At 38.0% G+C, this 24,813-nt stretch overlaps 1 protein-coding gene across 4 annotated transcripts in view; it reads right to left on the minus strand.

The window, feature by feature from the left end:
• The window catches only part of Plxdc2 (plexin domain containing 2), a 413,705-nt gene that overhangs the window by 205,499 nt on the left and 183,393 nt on the right, over positions 1–24,813 (minus strand). For all 4 annotated transcript variants that reach the window (XM_051151285.1, XM_051151284.1, XM_051151283.1 and 1 more), the window contains one exon: positions 307–453. In XM_051151285.1, the coding sequence (XP_051007242.1) occupies positions 307–453 (147 nt within the window). The remainder of the gene's footprint in view (positions 1–306; positions 454–24,813) is intronic.

Genomic DNA, 24,813 nt, shown 5'->3' on the forward strand with positions numbered 1-24,813 from the left:
GTTTTCCTGACACAAGAAAGAAGAAACCCTAGTAAGGGATAAGATCCAAGATGAAGCAGGTTTCAAAGTGTTCTATAATCTGAAAATACTCCAATATGAATCAGATCTTAGAACAAAATATGTAACTCATCAGACACACTATGGCTAAAACAATGAGTTAATCAGAATAGTGCTATTGTAAACCTTAGTGTGTTATATGCAGTTGTATAAGGACAATCGCAGAATCGAGTGTTTGAAAGGCAACCACATATTTATCTGGACATTTCTCACTGGGGAGAAAAGAAATGGTAATGTCCAAGCACTTACTGCAGCTTGCCGATGAGTGTTGGACAGTATCCCATGAATCTTCACTTTGTCTTTTTCCATTTGGTCTATGTTCACCCACAGATCCCGGCTGGCAGAATCCGCTGGGCCATATATCCGGGATATGTAGTAATTGTGATCTGTGTCCTCCTGCATTGGTAGAGAATAGTAAACATCAAGAACTGTAATGTTTCCATGAATTTTATGTTTCTAAATAATCTTCTATAATGAACGCTATGTGAGGTCTTCAACCTAGCAAAGACTTAAGTAGACACTTAACAATGTGAACTGAAATAGAAAAGATATGTATAAAATAAGTCATCCTCTTTAGAAGAAACAGTTAAATATAAAAACTTACAAGCAAATTTATACTCCGTGCACAAATATGTTTTTCTTTTGGGTCATAGTAATAGAGACTTAACTGCTAACAAGACAAAAATGTGGGATTTACAAATATTTAGTGAGGATCTGAGCTATAATTATCTTGGATGACAGCAAAACTATTTTATTCTAAAAAACATTATATTGGGGCCCAAATTTAGTTAATGGTCCTAGAAATTCAGATAATTGCTTAATTTGGGTTATTTAAATCTACTTTTATCTGAATTCTCATTATGAGTCTCACTACAGTCCTTTTCACAGAGATTTTATTTCTCATGTTTCACACTCAATGGGGAAACGAATGCTTTAAAGTCATATGACACTTGGATAACACAGATCATATACATGCCTTAGTCTCCAAATTCAGTGGTACCTATGAGACCTTGAAGTGGTGGCTCCTCCATTGGTACGCACTAACCATTCAAGCAGGGTGATCTGTGTCTGGATCTCCATCACCCAAATAAAAGCCAGGCATGTTACAATGCATTATTTAAAAAGATAGTGTACACACACACACACACACACACACACACACACACACACACACACACACACACACACATCACTGCTGTGACTATGTGAAACTATACCTTCAATTTTCAGCTTGACTTAGCTGAAAGTACCTTAAAAGAATATCAAGTCTTAAAAATGCTGCAGTTAAGCTAAAGACTTGGTACTGATTTCTATAGCTCAAGCTTGCCAAGTTGTCATGGCAACTTTTATTCAAAGATGAAAGTAATTCATTGTTTACCTTGGAATGTAGGCACACAAGTTGTTAAATCCCAGGGAGGTGTTTTTGTATCAGACATTCAGAAAAGCCATAAAATAGATGTCTCAAAAATGTGACATTTTAGTACCACTAAATTATTCAGACTACTTTTTGTCATTCTTTTAGGCATAATGGTACTTAGAGAGTTATTGAAAGTCACTCTGGGTACAAGTATTTTTATTCTCTGTTCTAAAGCAAAATGTTTCTAATACCAGAGACCATAAGACAAAGCACTAATGTGATGTGCCTACTTGCCAATTCATTCAGAAAACCAGTTGTTACTCAAAGGAGATGGCTCAGTGGGTGGCTTTAAATACTATAAACTCAGGTTGTCCAAAATGCCTATGAATGTGCAGCTATGGGCAAACATAGGGCCTCTTCCAAAACCTCAGGGGACAGGTGCTCATAGCTGCAGGCATCTTGCAAGAATCAGCCAGTGCCACGCAACCTCAGTGTCCCCTTCTGCCAGGGATGTTGACCACCCACGTCCTAATAACTTGATATATCTGGATATATTAAGCATAATAAAGGTTCTCAAGCAAAGTCATTTGGAACTAAGCTTATTACTATCACATAAATAATAGTCTATAATAAATAGGATTTTAATGATCTTTACAGATGTGGTAGTATGTTTTATTCTTATAAGAATGCTTTCTTGGGGCATTATGATTTATTTAAACATAATGATATTTTAAATACCAAGTATGTAAGTCAGATTTTCCAGAGGAGAAAAAAATAGTTCTCTGTGCTCTAAACTAATTTGCTACTATAAGAAAGCAATGGGTACAATAAAATAACAAAACTGTAGAGAGAGAAAAGTAAGAGTGCTCAAAGATGAACTTGTGAGAAATGCGAATGCACACATACTCTGCCCACACAGCCTCAAGAAAGACAGAACTCGAAATACAAGGCGCAATAAGATGCATGTCTAGGGCAGATGCTATGGCACAAAACTTGATGACCCTGCCTCAAAATCCATAAACTAAAGACTCAACTCCCAACATGCTTCTAGTTTTTCCAGCAGGTCTTCATGGAGCTAGTTAAATTATACAGTGTCATAATAGTGGAACATTGATAACACAGGGTTGATACATACAGAAGGAGGCATGGATTTTGTCCCTTCCCTTCTGGCTGTTCCCTTCCACATTTCTCCTCTCATAATCTCCTCTGCTCTTCTCCTTCCTGTCAACTTCCCTCCTTCCTCAGGATAAGTTCTCAGAAAATTTGCAATGAAATTGTGTCTACTATAAACCTGCCTGTTGTTAATCCACGCCCCCCCTTTCTTTCTCTTGAAACAGGATTGCTAGAACCTATTAGATCTCAGACTACTCTTAAACTCCTAGCAAACTCCCAAGGGAGTCACCATACTAGGCTCAAAAGAAATCCCATAGATATCTAAAACAGACCACCCAGATTATATGCTGCAGTGAGAAAACACTGGATAATCTAACACCTTCATAACATTCCATGGAAATAGAATCTATAAACTCTCAGAAAATGAACTTGTGGCTAAAAAAAAAAAAAAAAATTTCCTACAAAGTTAATTTTAAATAAAAGACAGCTCCTTTTTAATGCACACAGGTTCAGAGATAATACATCATCAATGAGAAATTCTTGAATATACAATGCCTACTTCACTTCGCTACCCATGGGGTGATTGAACTGCCTATCACACCTTTTGCAGTGAGCAATTATCTGTGTGCTGGTTTGGCTCTATGGAGGCGTGCAGAAGTTATAGCAAAAGGCCTGATGATGAGAAATGACTGTGATAAGAACATTTCCAAAAAGGTCACATGCAGTTGTTACAATTAGAAGCACGTATGCAATTTCTTTCCATCATGAATACATAGAAATGATATTCAAATTGTTATATATTGAATATCAAATGCTCCTCAAAGGCTTGTGTCTTGAATACTTGTTCTCCAGTGGATAGCAGTAGAGACAGTCCTGTGTCCTGCTTTGTCCCCTGCTCCCCTGGTCAACTACAATGTGAACTGCCTCTGTCATATGGCCTTGCCCCATAAACTGAGATGCCCTGCCATGCCTTCACTGTCACAATGGATTCAAGTCCTATAAAACAATGACCCAAAATAAGACTTCCCTTCCTTAGTTGCTTCTGTAGGCATTGTGATCAGAAAATAATTAATACACTGACATGATTAGCCTCATGATTCATAACAGTTAATTAAAGGATGATCCTGAAAGCATAGAAGTACTTCATATAAAAATTTTAATTTTTAAGGGCACATTTGGAGACAGAGATCTGCAACTGAATATTTAGAGTTGTATACATGTCATCAAAGGTCAGCAGAAAAATATGTAACTCATTATTTTCCTCAAATATAAGATTCAAGAACATCTAAGTTTTATCAAATTACATTTACCCAGATGTAAATGGATATTTTAGTTACTTGCCCCTTAATCTTCTCTGATTACATGCATTTGTCATGTATAGATACATAGATATTTAACATATGTTATATATTTATGTAGAATATATTAAATGCATACTAACTGTTTAATTTTTAAGTATCAGCATCAAGAGGTAATAGCCTTCCCTGATATTTGACATTTTAATAATTAAAACATTATATGAAATTTGGAATTTTTGTTTATATTTACACAAAGCATTAGAAAATCCTTGATTTCTCAAAGGAATTCAATACAATTCATTTTTATCAATGTATTGGATTTAAAAAGTCAGTCTTTGAAATAAAAATATGAACATATCTAGTCACAAGGCTATTACTGTGAACAGCTATGAAATCTATTAAAATTTTATATCAGGTACTTTGAAAACTTCCTAAAGTAAAATCTTTAACACACTAAGTCAGACATTCAATACAGAATTGCAAGGTCAAGAACTTGAAATATTTCTGAACAAAGCTAATATATAGATTTGAACTAAATATTTTCATTAAGATACTAGCTTCTTCATCTTATATAAAGTTCAATATTTTGCATTGCCAAAAGCAACTTAAATTAACAGTAAGACAAATGTAAGAAAATATCCATTTTCACCAAATGTTAAAAGACTGACCTTTGAACTTTTATAATCACTCTTGGCACCAGCGTATCCCATTTCTTCATTTCTACTTAAGTATGTATAAAATACTTACTTCATGTTTCTAAAGTACAACACACTGTTAATGAGAAACATTCGAAAGCAAGTTTGGAAGTGAATATTTAAGAATTTGCTCAAGGCCAGTCTTGGATCTCATAATTTTTTATAATTCAGCAGGAGTCATATTTTAAGGAGTTCTTTGTGTTTCTGTTACGTTATCACTCAGTACAACCTGCGGCTTTATTTCCAGGACATGTTGTTTGAAGGTTCTCAGAAAGGGTCTGTCAGCTGTGGGGAGGAGGATGTCGGTAGCTTAGACCTTCCAGAAAGGAAGCAGGAGTTACTCCCAAAGGCATTAACTGAGCAGGTGCCATCTGAACTCCATTTCCCCTAGGCTTGGTCACTAATGAGCTCTGACAGATGAGTGAAGTCACTTGTTCTCTCATCCAGTCAGTTCACATCAGTGTGACCTTTTCCGTACACGGACTTCATCACACAGCACCATCCTTCAGGTGGGGTCACGCACGGGATGAAAAGGGCTAAGGACATATAGTAGCAGTGAGGTCATGTAAACACAGGGTTCGATACAGACCACAGTACACTCCTCCTTTCCCAATCTCATCAGAAGAAAGGGATATACGGGAAGATGTATGTGAAGATGTTCATGTTTGATTAGTCTCTTTATTAACAAAACTATAATACTTAAGGATGGTGCTTAGCTTTCTTTCACTGGGTTGTCAGTGAAACAAATGAAACTAATGTATTTGAACCTATTTTGAAAGTACATCAACAGCATGCAAAGTGTTCATCATTATTAAGTACATCCCAGACAATTTCAGAATAATGGCATGAATCACATATTACTTTAGATATGACTTCAATATCCATCAGGAATATGGTATTAATATTTCTGTCAGTCATGAAAAACAATGTCGAGATATACAATTCCATTTGTTGCTATTGAGCTAGAAGAACTGAAATTAATCCACCTGCACTTGGCTATATCAGATCATTGCAGCAGCTCTCATCACACACTTCTATTACGTGTTTTATGTTTCCTATTCATCCTTCATAATCTCACTAAAGACTTGTACCTACTTACCTCATTTACTTTTACTGTGTTTTTTTTTCCTATTTGTAGCTTAGTCTGTCTTTTCTTTTATTGTCTGTTGTCTATTCTTCTCTCATATATTATATTTTGACCAGTTTCCCCTCCCTTTTTGCCTACCAGGCCCTCCCTCAAAAATTCCCTCTTCTATAGGTTGATTGCTCCTCTATTTCCTTTCAGAAAAAAGTAGGCCTCTGAGGGATAGCAACCAAATATGGCATAACAAGTTTCAATATGACTAGGCACATATTGCATGTCAAGGTTGGACAAGACAATGCAGTAGGAAGAAAACGGTCCCAAAAGCAGATAAAAGAGTCAGAGACAGCTCCCACTAACACTGTTAAGAGTCCAAAAAGAACACCAATTTACACAACCATAACATATATGCAGAAGACCTAGACCAGACCCATACAGGTTCCCAGATTGTTCCTTCAGTCTCTATGAGTGAGGGCTGTCTTCTTGTGGTTTCCTTGATCCCTCTGGCTCCTATAATTCTTCCTTTTCAAGAAGTAAGGTAGTGTAGCTATTCTAATATCCAATGAAATACACTTCAAACCTAAATTAATCAAAAGAGATGAGGAAGGACACTTCATACACATCAAAAGAAAAATATACCAAGATGATGATTCAATTCATAACATGTATGCACCAAACACAAGAGCACCCACATTTGTAAAGAAACATTACTAAAGCTTAAACCACACAGCAAGCTTTATACATGCATATTGGAAGACTACAATACCCTACTCTCACCTATGGACAGGTCAAACAAGAACTAAAATAAACAAAGAAAGAATGGAGCTAACACATGTTATGAAGCAAGTGGACTGAACTGATATCTACAGAACCAAATTCAAAGGTATATATTTAAAATCAAAATAATATACCTTATTCTCAGCACTCCACAGAACCTTCTCCAAAACTGACCATATAATTGGTCACAAAGCAAGTCTCAACAAATACAAGAAAACTTAAATAACACCCTATAAAACCTATCAGACCACCAAAGATTAAAGCTAGATTCAACAACAACAGAAACAATAGAAAGCCTACAAACTGACAGAAATGAACAACTTTGTACTGAATGACTACTGGATCAAGGTATGAAGAAAGAAAGAAATCAAAAGCTTCCTAGAGTTCAGTGAGAATGAAGGCACAACATACTCAAACTTACAGGACACAGTGGAAGTTAAGAGAAAATTTCACAGTACTTAGTGCTTACATAGGGGAAGAAAATGAACTTGATGAACTGGGGTGGGTGGGTAGGGGGCCTCCCCTTTTCTAAGGAATAGAGGACAGTGAAGGGGGTATAAGGGAGGGTTGATGGGGCTAGAAGGGGAGGTTAGGAGAGGAGGGAGGGGGCTCTGACCAGAATGTAAAGTGAATAAATCAATTAATTAAATGACAGTAACCCAAGAGGAGTAGATGGCAAGAAACAATCAAACTTAGGGCTGAAATCAGTAAAATGGAAACAAAGAAAACAATACAAAGAATCAATGAAACAAAGAATTGGTTCTTTGAGAAAAATCAACAAGATAGATAAACCTTTATCCAAACTAACTAAAAGACAAAGGGAGAATATCCAAATTATGAAAATCAGTAAAAAAAAAAAAAAAAAAAGGGGGGGGGTCCTAGACACCAATGAAATCAAGTCATCATTAGGTCATACTTTAAAAACTTGTACTCAACAAAAATTGGATATTCAAAAAGAAATGGATGAGTTTGTTGATAGGGACGGCTTTCGAGCATTAAATGAAGATCAGATAAGCAATTTAAATAGACCTATAACCCTAAGGAAAAAGAAAGAGACATTGAAAGTCTCCCAACCAAAGCCGAACAAAACTAATCAACCAAACAACTAACAAATAGAAAAACAAACAAGAAAGACAGGGGCCAGGTAATTTTAGAGCAGAATTCTATGAGACATTCAAAAGGATAATACCAATACTCCTCAAATTATTTCACAAAATAGAAACCAAAAGAACATTGCAAAATTCATTTTATGAGGCCACAGCCACCATGATATGTAAATCACACAAAGATTCAACAAAGAAAGAAAATTAGAGACTAATTTCCCTGGTGGACACTGATACAAAAATACTCAATAAAATACTTTCAAACTGACACCAAGAGAACATCAAAAAGATCATCCGACATGATCAAGAAGGCTTTATCCCAAGGGTGGTTCAACAAACAAAAATCTGTCAATATAATCCACCATATAAACAAATTGAAAGAAAAAAAACACACGAATGATAGTCTGATTAGATGCTGAAAAAGCAAAGCCTCTGGTCTGTCTTTTCTATCAGTGGCTCATTTGTGAGTCTTGAAAGAATTTCATTTTGTTTTATTTTTATCATTACTCTCAGTAGTTTAGTTAATTATTTGAAAGAATGTAAAATAACAGGAGGGAGGACTTGTTATAAAGTCCAAAATGTTAGATCTCTGGTAATAATCTCCTTCACAAATTATATTGCTGCTGTACTCTGCAGAGATGTGTAAACAACACAGACAAAGGGATACAAGACACTCAGTTGCAATATTTCAAAATAACATCATGAATAAGATTATCATTCAAGTATTTGCCAAGACCTACACACATTTTGGGATACCTTGGTGTGTGTTCACGTTGGATTATCTCTGAAACGAAAATTTGTGTTTTCAATGTGAAGATGTACCTTATTCTGTGTCATCAGCAGAACCCTTCAGCCTTTGCTAAAATTAGTCCAAAAGACTATGCCAGTTATAGAGTAATAATATTGAAGAGTCCAGACAGAGGATCTGAGCCAGCATTTTGAATAAATTATTGGCATTTCCAATTTTATAATCTCTAAAAGGAGACAAACAATTCCAACTCAAGCAGCACTTACTATAAAGATGTTTTGTTAATTCATAATGGATATTGAGGGCTTCACAAATCCACCAGAAATACATGAGTGAGAACACACTTAAAAACATATATGATCTCTATTAACATTCAGAAAGTTAACATCAAAATATATGGCTTAGACATGTGTATTGAGGAACGGATTTGATTCTAGAGAGTCGTTCCAAGTTTAAGATTTAGTCTGGATAAGAGCTGAACCAGAGTGCTCCTCAACAAAGTTCATAAAGTTCTTTGGACACTGGAAAAATGGGAAATGATGACTACATGTAGGGCAGAACTCTTGGACTAATTTACATGATTCTTTTGGGAAGAGAAGTATGTAGTTTTATGGACAATGAAATTAGTGAGCTTTGGTTTAGTCTTGATTCCACTTTAGCAGCTGAATAATTATTCTTCTTAATAAGCTGTAGATTGGCCTCACAGCAGCACAAATCACAGAATCCATGCACTGTATCAAAGGATCTTAGAGTATGTTGTTCATCCTATGTGAGAACTCCATAAATTATGGGTCCCTACATATAAATGTGCTACTATTTTCAAATGTGTGGTGTAATTGTCATTAGTAAAATGTGTATTAATTTTAGAGTATCACTGAATTTTTCATAATTCTTGGTATAGCATTTTTTTTTTCATTCAGCAACAAATAAGCAAGAACTGTTCCATAAAGGGACTCAAAATGTTACAATTACAAATTTCTTAGTTTAAAAGGATAAAATTATATGTGCCAGGCATAGTATCTGTATTATCTATATACTGCTTTAGGTGGCCTGGGATGGCATAAAAATTATTTTAGAATAGGAGATTTGAACAGCAGAAATTGATATATGCAATTTTGTTAATTCAAACACAATGTGACTGCTATGCAAATACATTACTGAAGAAATAATGACAAAAAGTCTGTGTTTGGTTCCTATGCATATCTTATCCCCTCTTCACCTCCCTGTCCCTTCTGTCCCAGTAGTCCTCTTGCATTTAAGAGCTCATAGGAAATCCTGTAGCTCTCCCCACCACAGTTCTTAAATCATTATGTCTCACCTCTTGAATCCCTTCTCAGTTTCCTGGTTTCTACTTACACCTACCCCATTTGGATATGCACATTTACTATTTAGAAGCTAAGCTCTGCATAGGAGAGAAAACACATTCTGTTGTCTCTCATAAGTCTCCTAATTTTTAAGTTCCATCCATTTTTCTGTAAATCCAGTTTTATTTTTCTTTGTGGCTAAAGCTTCCATACTGATTTTCATAGTGACAACACAGTTTACACCACAAAACAGGAATGATGCCTTCTTGTAGCCTCGTCAGCATATTTTTGTCATATTTTCTTGGAAATAGCCAATATGACTGGCATCAGAGTATCAAAGTATGAGAGTTTCAAAGTCTTAGTTTGCATTTTTTTCATATCTAAGAACGTTGAACACTTTAAAAATATTTATTAGCCAATTGTACTTTTATGAGAAGCATCCATTCAATTCATTGGCCCAATTCATAGGCAGGAATAGTGTGTGCATGGTTAATTTGTGCAGTTCTTTATATCTCTTAGATATTAATACTTTGAAGTGTTTCTGGCAATGATTATCTCTGATTATGTGAGCTCTCTGCTCACTCTATTGATACAGTTTCTTTTTAAGTATGGAAGCCATTGAATTTCATATAAACAAATTTGTCCACTCTTTGAACCAATACTCATGCTGTTAGATTCTATTCAAAGATTTCTTTTTTTTTAATTTTTTTTAATTAATTTATTCTTGTTACATCTCAATGTTTATCCCATCCCTTGTATCCTCACATTCCTCGCCCACCCCATTTTCCCATTATTCCCCTCCCCTATGACTGTTCCTGAGGGGGATCACCTCCCCCTATATATTCTCATAGGATATCAAGTCTCTTCTTGGCTACCTGCTGTCCTTCCTCTGAGTGCCACCAGGTCTCCCCCTCCAGGGGACATTTCAAATGTGAGGCACCATAGACGTGAGAAAGTCATATCACACTCTCCACTCAACTGTGGAGAAGATTCCTGACCATTGGGGCTAGATCTGGGAAGGGGTTTAAAGTTACCTCCTGTATGGTCCTTGGCTGTGCCCTTATTTGGAGCGGGACCCCTGGGCCCAAATCTGCCTATCATATTGTTCTACTTGTAGGTTTCTAGGACCCTCTGTATCCTTTTATTTTGCTATTCTCCCATGCGTCTCTCATTTAGAGTCCCAATAGGATGCCTTCCCCTCTGTCCCTGTTTCCTGGTAAGTGAAGACTTTCGTGGGACATGCCCCTTGGGCTAGTATGCAGATATAAATGAGTATATACCATTTATTCTTTCTGCTTCTTCTGGGTTAACTCACATATTATGATCACTTCTAGCTCAATCCATTTATCCACAAATTTCAGGAATTCCTTGTTTTTAATAGCTGAGTAGTATTCCATAGTGTATATGTACCACAGTTTCTTTATCCACTCTTCTACTGAGGGACACTTAGGCTGTTTTCCATGTTCTGGCTATTATGAATAAGGCTGCTATGAACATGGTTGAGCAAAGTTTCTTTGGTGTGCTGGAGCATCTTCTGGGTATATTCCAAGGAGTGGAATAGCTGGGTCTTAGGAAGCCCTATTCCCAGTTTTCTGAGATAGCACCAGATAGATTTCCAAAGTGGCTGTACTAGTTTGCATTCCCACCAGCAATGAAGGAGTGTTCCTCTCTCCCCACATCCTCGCCAGCATGTGGTGTCACTTGAGTTTTTGAGCTTAGCCATTCTGATGGGTGTAAGATGGAATCTCAGAGTTGTTTTGATTTGCATTTCCCTGATGACTAAGGAGGTTGAGCATTTCTTTAAGTGTTTCACAGGCCATTTAGATTCTTCTGTTGAGAATTCTCTGTTTAGTTCCAAGCCCCATTTCTCAATTGGGTTATTCGGTTTGGTGGTGTTTAATTTCTTGAGTTCTTTATATATTTTGGATATTAGACCTTTGTCAGATGTAGGGTTGGTGAAGATTTTTTCCCAGTCTGTAGACTGTCGCTTTGTTCTCTTGACAGTGTCTCCTGCCTTACAGAAGCTTCTCAGCCTCATGAGGTCCCATTTATTAATGGTTCACATTAAGGCCTGGCTGTTGGTGTTCTGTTCAGGAAGTTGTCTCCTGTGCCAATATGTTCCAGGCTCTTTCCCACTTTTTCCTCTAAGTGGCTTAGTGTCCTCTGGTTTTATGTTGAGGTCTTAATCCACTTGGATTTGAGTTTTGTGCAAGGTGACATTTATGGGTCCAGTTTCATTTTTTTACACATAGACCTCCAGTTTGACCAGCACCATTTGTTGAAGATGCTATCCTTTTTCCATTGAATGGATTTGGCTTCTTTGTCAAAAATCAAGTGACCATATGTGTGTGGATTCATATCTGCATCTTCGATTCGATTCCACTGATCAACCAGCCTGTTGCTGTGCCAGCACCATGCTGTTTTAATTACTATTGCTTTATAGTATAGTTTGAGATCAGGTATGGAGGTTCCTCCGGAGCACCTTTTATTGTACAAGATTTTTTTTAGCTATTCTGGGTTTGTTGTTTTTCCATATGAAGTTCAGAATTGAACTTTCAATGTCTTTAAAAAATTGTGTAGGTATTTTGGATAGGAGTTGCATTGATCTGTAGATTGCTTTTGGTAGGATGGCATTTTATACTATGTTAATTCTCCCGATCCATGAGCAAGGAAGATCATGCCATCTTCTCAGGTCATCTTCAATCTCTTTCTTCAGAGTTTTGAAATTTTTTTCATACAAGTCCTTCACTTGCTTAGTTAGGGTAACTCCCTAGATATTTTATATTGCTTGTGGCTAATGTGAAGGGTGTGGTTTCCTAATTCTTCCTCTGCAAGCTTGTCATTTGTGTATAGGAAGGGCTACAGACTTTTTTGAGTTAATTTTGTATCCAGCCAATTTGCTGAAGGTGTTTATCAGCTGTAGGAGTTCTCTGGTGGAATTTTGAGGGTCACTTATGTACACTATCATATCATCTGCAAAGAGGGATAATTTGACTTCCTCCTTTCCCATTTGGATACCCTTGATCTCCTTTTGTTGTCTTATTGCTCTGGCTAGAGCTTCGAGAACTATATTAAAGAGATATGGAGAGAGTGGGCAGCCTTGCCTTGTTCCGATTTTAGAGGAATTTCCTTGAGTATCTCACCATTACTTTGATTTTGGCTATTGGCTTGCTGTATATAGCCTTTATTATGTTGAGGAAAGTGCTTGTATCCCCGATCTCTCTAAAACTTTAAACATGAATGGGTGTTGAATTTTATCAATGCTTTCTCTGCATCCAAGGAGATGATCATGTGGTTTTTTATTTTCAGTTTGTTTTATATGGTGGATTACATTGATGGATTTCCGTATATTAACCATCCCTGCATGCCTGGAATGAAGCCTACTTGGTCTGGTGAATGATATCTTGATGTGTTCCTGTATTCGTTTTGCAAGTATTTTATTTAGTATTTTTGCATCTATGTTCATAAGAGAAATTGGTCTGAAATTCTCTTTCTTTGTTGAGTCTTTGTGAGGTTTAGGTATCAATGAGACTATGGCCTCATAGTATGAATTTGGTAATTTTCCATCCATTTCTATCTTTTGGAGTAGCTTAAAGAGTATCGGTATTAGCTCACCCTTGAAGGTCTGGTAGTATTCTGCACTGAAACCATCTGGCCCTGGGCTTTTTTTTGGTTGGGAGACCATCGATGATTGCTTCTATTTCTGTAGGGGAAATGGGACTATTTAGCTTGTTTATCTGTTCTTCATTCAACTTTGGCAAGTGAAATTGTTCAAGAAAATCGTCCATTTCCCTTAGATTTTCAAATTTTGTGGCGTATATGCCTTCAAAGTAGGATCTTATGATTCTTTGAATTTCTTCAGTGTCTGTTGTTATGTCTCCCTTTTCATTTCTGATTTTGTTGATTTCAATACTGTCTCTCTCTGCCTTTTAGTTAGTTTGGCTAATGGTCTGTCTATCTTGTTGATTTTCTCAAAGAACCAGCTTTTGGTTTTATTGATTCTTTGGACTGTTTTCTTAGTTTCTAATTTGTTAATTTCAGCCCTGAGTTTGATTATTTCTAGGCGTCTACTCCTCTTGGGTGTTTCTGCTTCTTTTTTTTCTAGGGCTTCCAGTGTCGTTGTTAAGATGCTTATGTGCGATGTTTCCAATTTTTTTTAAAGGCACTTAGTGCTATGAATTTTCCTCTTAGCACTGCTTTCAATGTATCCCACAAATTTGGGTATGTTGTTTCTTCATTTTCATTGAATTTCAGAAACTCCTTGATTTCTTCTTTCTTTATTTCTTCCCTGACCCAGGTGTCATTTAGCAGAGAGTTGTTTAGTTTCCACGTACGTGTAGGCTTTTTGTTATTTCTGTTGTTGTTGAATTGCAGCCTAAGAGCATGGTGATCTGATAGGATACAAGGTATTATTTCAATCCTCTTGTATCTATTGAGGCTTGCTTTGTGACCTACGATGTGATCAATTTTGGAGAAGGTTCCATGGGGTGCAGAGGAGAAGGTGTATTCTTTCTTGTTTGGGTGAAAGGTTCTATAGATATCTATTAGATCCATTTGGCCCATGGTATTGGTTAATGATGTTATTTCTCGGCTTAGTTTCTGTTTCAATGACTTATCCTTCAGTGAGAGTGGGGTGTTGAAGTCTCCCACTATTATTGTGTGGGGATCGATGTGTGCTTTAAGCTTTTTTAGGAGATCTTTTACAAATGTGGGTGCCCTTGTATTGGGAGCATAGATGTTCAGAATTGTGATGTCATCTTGGTTGACTTTACCTTTGATGAGTATGAAGTGTCCTTCCTCATCCCTACTGATTAATTTTGGTTGAAAGTCTATTTTGTTCGATACTAAAATGGCTACGCCTGCTTGCTTCTTGTGACCATTTGCATGGAATATTTTTTTCCAACCTTTTACCCTGAGGTAATGCCTTTCATTATGGGTGAGATGTGTTTCTTGGATGCAGAAGAATGTTGGATCTTGTTTATGTACCCATTCAGTTAGTCTGTGTCTTTTTATTGGAGAATTGAGGCCATTGATGTTGAGAGATATTAATGACCAGTGACTGTTAAGAGTCTTAATTTTGATGTTGTTTCCAGTCGAGCGTTTGTGTAGTTGTGTTTTTGCCATGGGATACTTATCTATTTCCTGGGTAGTTTTGGTTGTAGCTTGACCCTTTGGGATGGAGTTTTCCTTCTAGTACCTTCTGTAAAGCTGGGTTTGTGGATAGGTACTGTTTGAATTTGTTTTTGTCATGGAATATTTTGTTTTCTCCATCAATGGTTATTGATAATTTTGCTGGGTAAAGTAGTCTGGCCTGGCATCTGTGGTCTCTTAGGGTTTGCAGGATCTCTGTCCAGGCCCTTCTGGCTTTTATGGTCTCTCTTGAGAAGTCGGGTGTAATTCTGATAGGTTTACCATTAAATGTTATTTGGCCCTTTTCCCTTGCAGCTTTTAATATTTTTTCTTTGTTCTGCATGTTTTGTGTTTTGATTATTATGTGGTGGGCAGTTTTTCTTTTCTGTTCAATTCTATTTGGTGTTCTGTAGGCCTCTTGTATGTTTATAGGCATTTCTTTCTTTAGATTGGGGAAATTTTCTTCTATGATTTTGTTGAGAATAGTTTCTGGGCCCTGGAGTCTGATGTCTTCTCTTTCTTCAATGCCTATTACCCTCAGATTTCTTCTTTTCATGGTGTCCTTAATTTCTTGGATGCTTTGTGTCAGGAGTTTTCCAGATTTGGCATTTTCTTTAATGGTTGATTCAATATCTGTGATTGTATCTTCTAGCCCTGAGATTCGTTCTTCCATCTCTTGGATTCTGTTAGAAAAGCTCACCTCTGTGTTGCTCGCCTTCTTCTCTGAGGTCTCACGTTCTCGTTTTTCTTCTGTCTGTGTGTTTATCATTGAATCCATTTTCATTTCAGATCTTGAACTGATTTTTTGATTTCTTTCATCTGATTTTTTGTATATTCCTGAGTTTCTTCCATTGCCTCTTTATAGGTCTTCAGAGCTTGAACCGTTTTACTTATTTCTTTCATCTGGTTGTTTTGCATTTTCCTGCAATTTTTCCAGTTCCACTCTATGTGCTTCTTTTATGTCTCTCACCTGTTTGTCTGCGTCTTCCTGCATTTGATTACGAATTTTTATTTGTTTCCTCCATTATCATCCTCATTACTAAGGATTTGAGGTCATTTCTTGTATTTCCGTTGTATTTGAGTTCTCTGGGTTGTTTTCTTTGGGATAGCTGGAAACTGGAGACGCCATGTTGTTTTGGGGTTTTTTGCGTATGCTTTTTCATTGTCCTTTAGACATCTTGCCGTCTTTGTTTTTATTGGGTAGCGTCCAGAGTTGGATGGAGGGTGTCTGACGATAGATTTACTTGTTTTCTCACGATTTCCCTAGGCTGCGAGCTCAAAGCTTCACTGGTGTGGATGTTAGGAGGTTAGCCCTGTTGTTCTGGTCTCTCACAGCCAGTGATCTTCAGCCCCCCTGTGCTGTGGATCCTGCAATTGTTCTGGGTCTCTGAATGAGCGTTGGGTCAGGCCAAGGTATCCACAGCCTTCTGTGTTCCCTGCCAAATCCAGCCAGGAACACTGGGCCCGAACCACGGGCTGAACTCAGCTAGATTCTCAGGGCCTGAACCGTCTGCCAAGCTCAGCTAGGGATTCTGGGCCCAAAATGCACACAGGGTCCAGCCAGAATTTTTGGGCTGGGACTATGCACCAAGCTCCGCTAGGGCCTTTTGGCCCAAAGTGCGTGCTGTGGTCAGTTATTGACTGAGGGCCCGAACTGACCACCAATCTTAGCCAGGAATTCTGGATTCAAACTGCACACTGTGTCCAACCAGAGTCTTAGAGCTGGTGGAACCGAGCACTCTGTCCAGCCTGTGCCACAGCAGGAGAGCTGCAGCTGCTCTGAGTTAGCGCCAGTGGTGGACCAAGTGCTCCGCCCAGACTGTGTCACCGCAGGGGAGCTGCCGCTGAGCTGAGGTGGCGCCTAGGGTGGAACTGAGTGCTCAGCCAAGCCTGTGCCACAGCAGGAGAACTGCGGCTGCTCTGAGTTAGCGCCTGTGTTGGAACCAAGTGCTCCGCCCAGATTGTGTCACCGCAGGGGAGCTGCCGCTGAGCTGAGGTGCTGCCTAGTGTGGAGCTGCGGGCTCAACTAAGCCTGCGCCACAGCAGGGGAGCTGTGGCCGAAGCTGAGTTAGTGCCTCGGGTAGAATTGCTTGCTGGGCTGGGCCAGTACCCGGGAATCTGGGGCCGAACTGTCCACCGAGTCCAGTCTGGGTCCGAAGGCTCCACGCGACCCAAATCCTGCCCCAAGTCCCCTCTCCCGCAGCAACTCCCAGCAGCCACCACACCAATCGCTTCCACTGGAAGGTTATGAGCTGCAAACCTCAGCCACCGCTGCTGGTGTCGCTGGTGCTGCTGCCTCTGCCGCTGCCGCTCTGATCAGACTCAAAGATTTCTTGCACACACACACACACACACACACACACACACATGTATGTATGCATGTATGTATACATGTATGTATGTATGTATGTATGTATGTATCTTGAAGTATTTTACCTATGTGTTCTCTCAGCAGTTCTGGCATTTCAGGTAATGAGTTAAGGTTTTTTAAATAATTTGACTCAAGTTTCTTTGTTCTGTATTGTTTTTGTATAATCATAGATATGGAACAAGTCTCATTCTTCTGCAGGCAGATACCCAGCTTTGCCACCACAATTCATTGAATGGTTGTTGCCTTTTATTCCAGTGTGATTTTTACCCCTTCATCAATAATTATGCATGCATGGCTATCTGAACTTATCTCTGGGTGTTGTAGTATGTGCCATCTTCTGCATACCTGCTTTGGGACTACTATCAGGCTTTCTTATCACCGTGGTTCTGTAGAATAGCTTGAGGGAACATGACCCCTCTAGCTGTTTTCATTCGTAGGAGTTCCTTGACTGAGCCCTTTTGTGTTACATTACTAACTTTGCGGCTGTGGTCTTTTTCTAATTCTGATTTTACACATCTCTTGAGGCTTGGAATTCAAAGCTGAATTGAAAGTTCCTACTAGTTTGGTTTCCTACTGGGGTGTTTTTCTTGGCTTGTAATGCATCATCTTCTCACTCAGAAGATGAAGAAAAAGTTTGTTTCTTCTTCCTCCTTGTAAAAGTAGTCATAGGAGTAGGGCCAACCACTTCTATGGCCTTATTTAACTGTAATTATTCCCTAAATGCTTAAGATCCAAATACTGTCACATAAGATGCTAGGGCTAGAATGTGTGACGTTGAGGAGAAATAGTATGTATATGGTCAGTTTATTAAGTTTAGATTTATAAAAAAGTCTCAGATATGTCATCTTTGAAAAAATCATGTAATTTTCTAGAGCTAATAAAAATTGCCACTTAAGCTTTCTCATATAGGAGAGCCTTTAGAAAAACCACAGTCTGTCTTGGTATAATTATTTCATGAAGAAATGGAGGAAGGGGGAAAGGAGAGTGAACTGAATATCATTTGTAATTTTAAAAGAATTATGGGCAAAATGAACTAAAAATGTCACCACTAAAATTATAACCCAGTTAAGACTTTCCCATAAGCAACATCTGTGGAAAAGTTGTACGATTTCTTCCCACTGGTCAGAACTTGGCCAGCATTCTGATTCTAAGGTAACTATTATAATTCCTGAACTTTCCAGTCTGGCATTTCAAATAACAGACAGTGCTATTAATTGATCAGACTTTCCTCTGTGCTGTTTTGTAGTTAATGCCAGAAAACACAGATTGTCTTCAGTTTTATCTTTCTTTTCCATCTCCTCACGCAGCAGTACCTTCAAAGGCATAGGCCCTTGGTTTGTGCAGTGACTGAGCAAGAGTTAGATTTTCTACACAACTCTCTATTTTTAGGAGTCATAACTGAATCTTCCTTCATTTTTCATTGCATGCCATTTTGCCATTAGCTTTCTGGTGGGTTGAGACAACTTGGCACAAACAAGAGAATACACGCTGGAAAGTAAGAACTTTTATATACCACTATTATGCAGCTAAACTCTCTTATATGCTACCATTGTTAAATAACACATGGCAACCCAAAACTGGAGAGTCTACATCACCTTTTCACTAACATTTAAGACTAACACATTCTAATCCATCAGGTCGCAACCCACACTGAACCAAGAGCAGGTACTCATCCCTGTCCTCCACCACTGAGGGCTCTTGCAGGGTAGTTCATACTTGATTCTTCATGGAAGGATATCAGGCTACCAAGAAGAGACTTGATACCTTATAAGCATATACAGGAGCAAGAGGCCCCCCTCAGTCACAGTCATAGGGAAGGGGAGTAAGGGGAAAATGGGAGGGAGGGAGGATACAAGGGATGGGATAGGAATTGAGATGTAATATGAATAAATTAATAAAATATATTTTAAAAACTAAGAAAACAGGTAAGTCACATGACAATTGATCAGTAAGTCTCTGATACTCCAAGCCCATGGCTTGACATATAACATACTTCATATATTTAGTAGCTGTAGTAATTCTGTGAGTTATGTCCTATTTTGGAAAAGAAGAAGCTGAAGCTGAGCCACATAAAGAGGCTCCCCCGGTCCCCCATCAAGGCATGGCATGATTGACCCTGCGCAACTCTGAAGTCTAGGTTCCACAAGACCTTTTAGATATCAAGAATTTTTCACAATTTCAAAAATAAATGTCACTTCCTCCGGTGGCTTCTATGAGCCTCGTCATCAGTTCTGTTTACCTTCTATCAATTCAGTTGCTGTCTTGCCAAAGGAAACCTTTTAAAACAGAAAGTTAATCACAATCATCCTGATTTCTAATGTGGGTTTCCCACCACATGTAGAGAGAGGGAGAGGGAGAGAGAGAGAGATCTTAATATTCAGAAGTGACTAATACATAAGTATCAAAATAGAAGTGTTGCAATAATGGGGTTTTAAAGGAGGTTAGGAGAATTAATGAAGATTAAGTAATGAAGAACAGGCAACACATGACTTTAATCTCAGCATTTGGGAATCAGAAGTGCAGACTCTGCCAAAGAAAGAAAGACAAAAGAAAGAAAGAGACAAAGACAGAAAGAAAGAGAAAAAAAAAAGGAAAAAGAAACATAAAGAAAGAAACAAAGAGCAAGAATGGGGAGTCATCATCTCTATTGCATCCAGTGCATTGAACCATCTGTGTGATGCTGAAAGATACCAAATGTTTGTGAACACAAAGGAGGGATTGGGCAGTGCAGAATGTGCTGAGGAGGGTGGGGTAGGAGGGATGTCCCTCTCCCTCTCTCTACCCCATGTCCTCTGCCTTATTTTAGTGATCAAAAACGTTACTTGGATAATGATAAATGCATTTCTCAACCATTCAGTTTGATATCTTTGAAGCATCCATGTTCTAAATCTTCTGGGCCACCTGGATCTGTCTTTTCTGAGGTAACAGATATCCCCCATATTTAATGAGTTAGGATAGAGCTCCATTACTTCAGGACTCTGCCACTATGGAGTAGCTGAGCCTAACAGGTCACTGGGCTGGATTGTGCAGGATCTCATGTATGCTCACGTTGCTGTTATTTTAGCACACTGATGCTTTGTCACCAGACAACACATAGATTGAAGCTAATCGGTTTCAGATGGCTTTGGTCACTTGTCTATATCTCTTTATCCATGTATGCCCTTATCAGTAGGCTAGACTGGTTTATTCACAAAGCTACATAATAATCTAGGAAACTAGACAAATAATCTGAAAGCTGCTTGAGGCATTGCTTAAAAGGCATGTATTGTTTTTGTCTCATTTATTTTGACATCACACTGCACAGGCTTGACTGTTTCCATAGATGGGACAATGTATTTGACATAGGGTGAGCTTCAAGAATTTGACATTATTTTGACACATTATTCATGTCCTCATTCCTGAGCAGTCTGGAAAATTGTAAATACAGAACCACTCTGCCCCCTGGATTGAGGCTGCATTTTCACTTTGAGGAGAGACTACTCTGTCAATGTGGAGAGTAAAATCAATAGGTTTTAGATAATCTCTAAGAGTGCTTTCCTTTGCCACAACAGCACTGTTCCCATTGTAAATCTTCCTACTGATTTCTAAATATAAGTTTAAAAGCCAAGGTCAAGACATCAATTGGTCTAGAATCACATCTCAAAGGAAGGAAATCCTATTTGGCAACTCAATTAAATGCATGTAGCTAATGCAGAAGCTAAGTAAGAACAGAGCACAGGGGAGGGTGTGTGTGTGTGTGTGTGTGTGTGTGTGTGTGTGTGTGTGTGTGTGTGTGTGTGTGTGTGCGTCATTAAAGGATAGAAACCGAACAGAACAACAAGCAAAGCCACAATCTGTTGGTCATTTTGTTTTGAAATTACCAGTGCTAGATTCAAATGAGTGTTTTTATAATATTATCTTGCTGAGTGGGCAGAAAACTGGCAAGTCTATATAGCTAACATTACATCTTGCAATAAAATCACAAGATAGCTAGAAGAGATTTTTTTTTTTTTCATTTCAGAGCAGCCCAAGAAGCATGCTTTGCTTTCTGACTCTGTTTTGCAAAATCACAGAAAGGAAATACCAATGTTCTTTGCTCCTCACTCTTGTAGCCACTAGTGGGAAGACCTCCTGGAAAAAAAAAAATGTATGAAGGTAAATATTCAAATTAAGATAGGCTATGTGAAGGGAATATATAAAGTGATCTGTTTACTTACATACGTATCTTTGAGGAATGACTCGTTTAAATTAACAATTGTTCTTTATGTGCTGAATATGTAGGTGAGAGGTCTTCAGCTAGGTACCATGAAAAAAAAAAAAAAAAGATGCTCATGATACATAGCCTCTGCTTCCCCAGGCCCATGAAGAGTATACAATAACAAACGCTCTCAAATATTTCTGTTCCTAACCAGTAAAAGGAATGTACCGGTGATAAACTGCATAGTGTAACCCAAGAAGAAGATAGCCTTATTTTTTCTTTAGTGATTAGATAAGCAAGAATCAAGAGAACTATGAAATTCATTCTTGGTTTAGAGATTGTATGGGAATTTAAAATATTCACTGTGAGCACAGACACCGGTCTGAACACAGGTGAGTATTCAGAGAAAAGACAGGGATTGTCTGGGAACTAAATAGAACGGTATGCACATAGAGGGCAACAGTACGGTGCTGGTATAATCAGATGTGCAGAACTCTGCACAGTGCCTGGAGTGTCACTCCAGAAAGTCTGAACCTTACGCTAGAAAAGAGAAAGAGAGAAAGACAGATGATGAGGGAGGGAAGGAGGGATGGTGGAGGAGGGGAAAGGGAGGGTGAACCTTTGGGGGTAGAAGATCAAGTTAGTCTTCCAAGGAATAATCTAAAAAATAGGATAAATCAACAAAAAGAAAAAAAATACAATCAGACATTGGTTTGGAAGCTATTTCAATACACCAAGAATAAAGCCAAAATAGCTCAAACTAAGTTGCTTACAAGAAACGAAAAGAGGCCATTGTGGGAAAGGCTGTGAAGAATTCAAAAGATTTTACAGGACATGAGAGGAGAGCGCCATTCAAAACCGACCCTGAAGTGTTTTATTTAGTCAGTATAAACTGGGACAATCCAGCAAATTCTGAACAACTAATGCCAGTGAACACATTAAAGGAGAAGTCATCTATATATCATACTAACCGCTAGAAAACAAATTCAAAAATATTAATGCCATTGTCTCCCAAGTCCAGTACATAGAAAAGACAGAGATAAAAGAGCTTAGTAACAGCCAGACTTGATGAAGAAGCTCCTTCTTCCCCCTTCAAATACCACCTGCATTGCTATTTTTCTCTCACTGCACACTTGAACAGATGTTCCTGGTGGGACAGTGCCAAGAGCTAACAAATGCCTTTGAAGTACAGCCATGGTTTGCAACTTTGTCCACACACTAGAATCACCTAGAGACCTTTTAAAAATTCCAAAAGCCATGCCCTTGTACCAGAAGGATTACCTAGTAATCTGGGATAGGGCACACTGTTGTGCTCTAACATGCAGACAAGTCTTGGAATCTAAGCAAGAAGAAGAACAAACGCCACCAGTTAGGGGAAACTTCCAAACTGGAACTGAGAATGACTCGTGTGGAACTGGCCATGCCTACACCTACACTTTTAGCAATCTGAATATATTTGCAACTTATTTTTATAGAAAAATAAGGTACGTAGATTGTTACTAGTGCCAGTATCAAGCTTGGCATTTTCCAAACCACAAAGCATGGTTCCTCAGAATTCCATAGAAGTCACAAATTATCATTGGAAATAGTGATCCTTCCCATTTGATACCAACTTTACCAAGGGATGCTGTAAACAATTTTTTCTAGGACATTTGCTGAATATCTTACAAGTTGTATTAATACACGTCTTAACTGGTATACATGGAGAATCATCCTTTCAATTCTGCTTCATATAACTGATATAGCATTCAAATCTTTTATCTCTGTTTTACCAGCTTGAAACAAAAGTCAAAACAAAGCTACTTCAACTCTTTACTAAAGAATTGCATTGTTTTGAACTACCTATAGATGTATAAGATCCATCCATTTAAAACTATAATGTTTTGGTCTGTTATTCTTTCCGGAATAACAGAACAGTACAATTCTAGTGAGCAAAATATATTTATTTTTCTCATCATTCTGGAGCCTAGGAGGTTGATGGTCAAGGCATAAGAGTTAAGTGAGAGTCTTCTTGCTGTATTTTCATGTAGCATAAATCAGATAGGCAAGAAAATAAAGCATATTTTAGAAAGTCATTTCCTACCATCATCCATCCATAAAGGTAGAACCTTTGCAACCCAAACACTTCCCATCAACCCTTTCTCTTAATACAGTTGCATCAGGCATGTAATTCCCAAAATATGAGTAGATACATTTGACATGATAGCAGAAAGTCGTCAAGACTTAGAGATCTATGCAGGACAAAATGTTAATAACTAAATGACTATGACTATCTCAAATATAGCACTACTGGTAAATGGCACCCAGGAGAAACTAGTCCATGTGGGGAGCTCAGTATCTACATAACTGTGCTGGTTTGGAAATCCCAATCATTGATGGCATCTGCTCTTGTTTAGTAGTTGCTAGGCTTGTCTCTCTGTTGGCATTGACATCCATTCAAAATACCATTACTGCTCAATATATGGAACTTTTATATAATTTTTCAGTGGTAGTGTTATCTTTTGTTAATTCCAAAACTTAAAATCATTTTTATGAAAGAATACTCCTTCCTTTATAGAGACAAACTATGTAACCAAACTGAACCATCCATCTTACTTCAGTATTTTGTATGCTCTGGTAGGTGTACAGAGTGCAGCATTGTGCCTGGATGTTTGGAACTCAATTAACAACTCAGTAAAATGCACTTATCTTCACTCTCAGAAGCAGCAAATATCTATGCAAGAAAATTTTATTTAAAGAAATATACTACAATAGTCAGGGCATGGTGAAATTGTCTGTAATCCCAACATTTGGGAAGAGCAAGAGGTAAAGAGTTAAAGGATCTATTACATCAGGAGTTCAAAGCCTGACTGTGCGGCATGTTACTGGACTCAAAAATAAAGAAAATAAAATCTCTCTCTTCTCTTCTCTCTCTCCTATCTCCCTCCCCCCCCTCTCTCTCTCTCTCTCACACACACACACACACGTGCACACACATGTATATATAAACCACTTGAGGCTTGCATCAATGTTGTTTATGTCACTGTTGAAGAGGTATAGAATGAATAGTGTAATTTATAAGCATCCAAGATCACGTAAGCTGCTTGTGCAATTCAAATGAAAAATGTTCAAAAAGTTAAAAAACACAGAGTAGGAATTATTAAGTGAATGTCCTTGCACTGTAGTTTGGTATATATTTAAGACCCTGTGAGGTGAACCTAAAAACTTAGAGGCAAATCTACTTTTGCCACTTTTCTAAATAGGTAATTAATGCTATTAAGAATGGGAAGGCTGGTCTTTCCCTGGGATGAGCCTTTAATTGGTTATCTAATACCAAGTGGTCAAATCTAAAACTACATACATAAAAGCAACATCAAACAAAATTAATAGGTTTTATTTATATATTTATTCGTGTGTGTGTGTGTGTGTGTGTGTGTGTGTGTGTGTGTAAAACATTAATAATTAAAGAAAAGCAACCAATGAGTTTGGGAGGAAAGTGAGGGGTATGGAAGAGTTGGAGCAAGGAGAGGGAATGGGGAGAAATAATGTGATTGTGCCTAATTAAAATAAGATAAGTTAACTAAACCTTGTATAAAATCACACAGTTCTCATTTGCTCATGGA

The sequence above is a fragment of the Acomys russatus genome, chromosome 9 (genome assembly GCF_903995435.1).
Source record: "Acomys russatus chromosome 9, mAcoRus1.1, whole genome shotgun sequence".
Taxonomy (NCBI): Eukaryota; Metazoa; Chordata; class Mammalia; order Rodentia; family Muridae; genus Acomys; species Acomys russatus.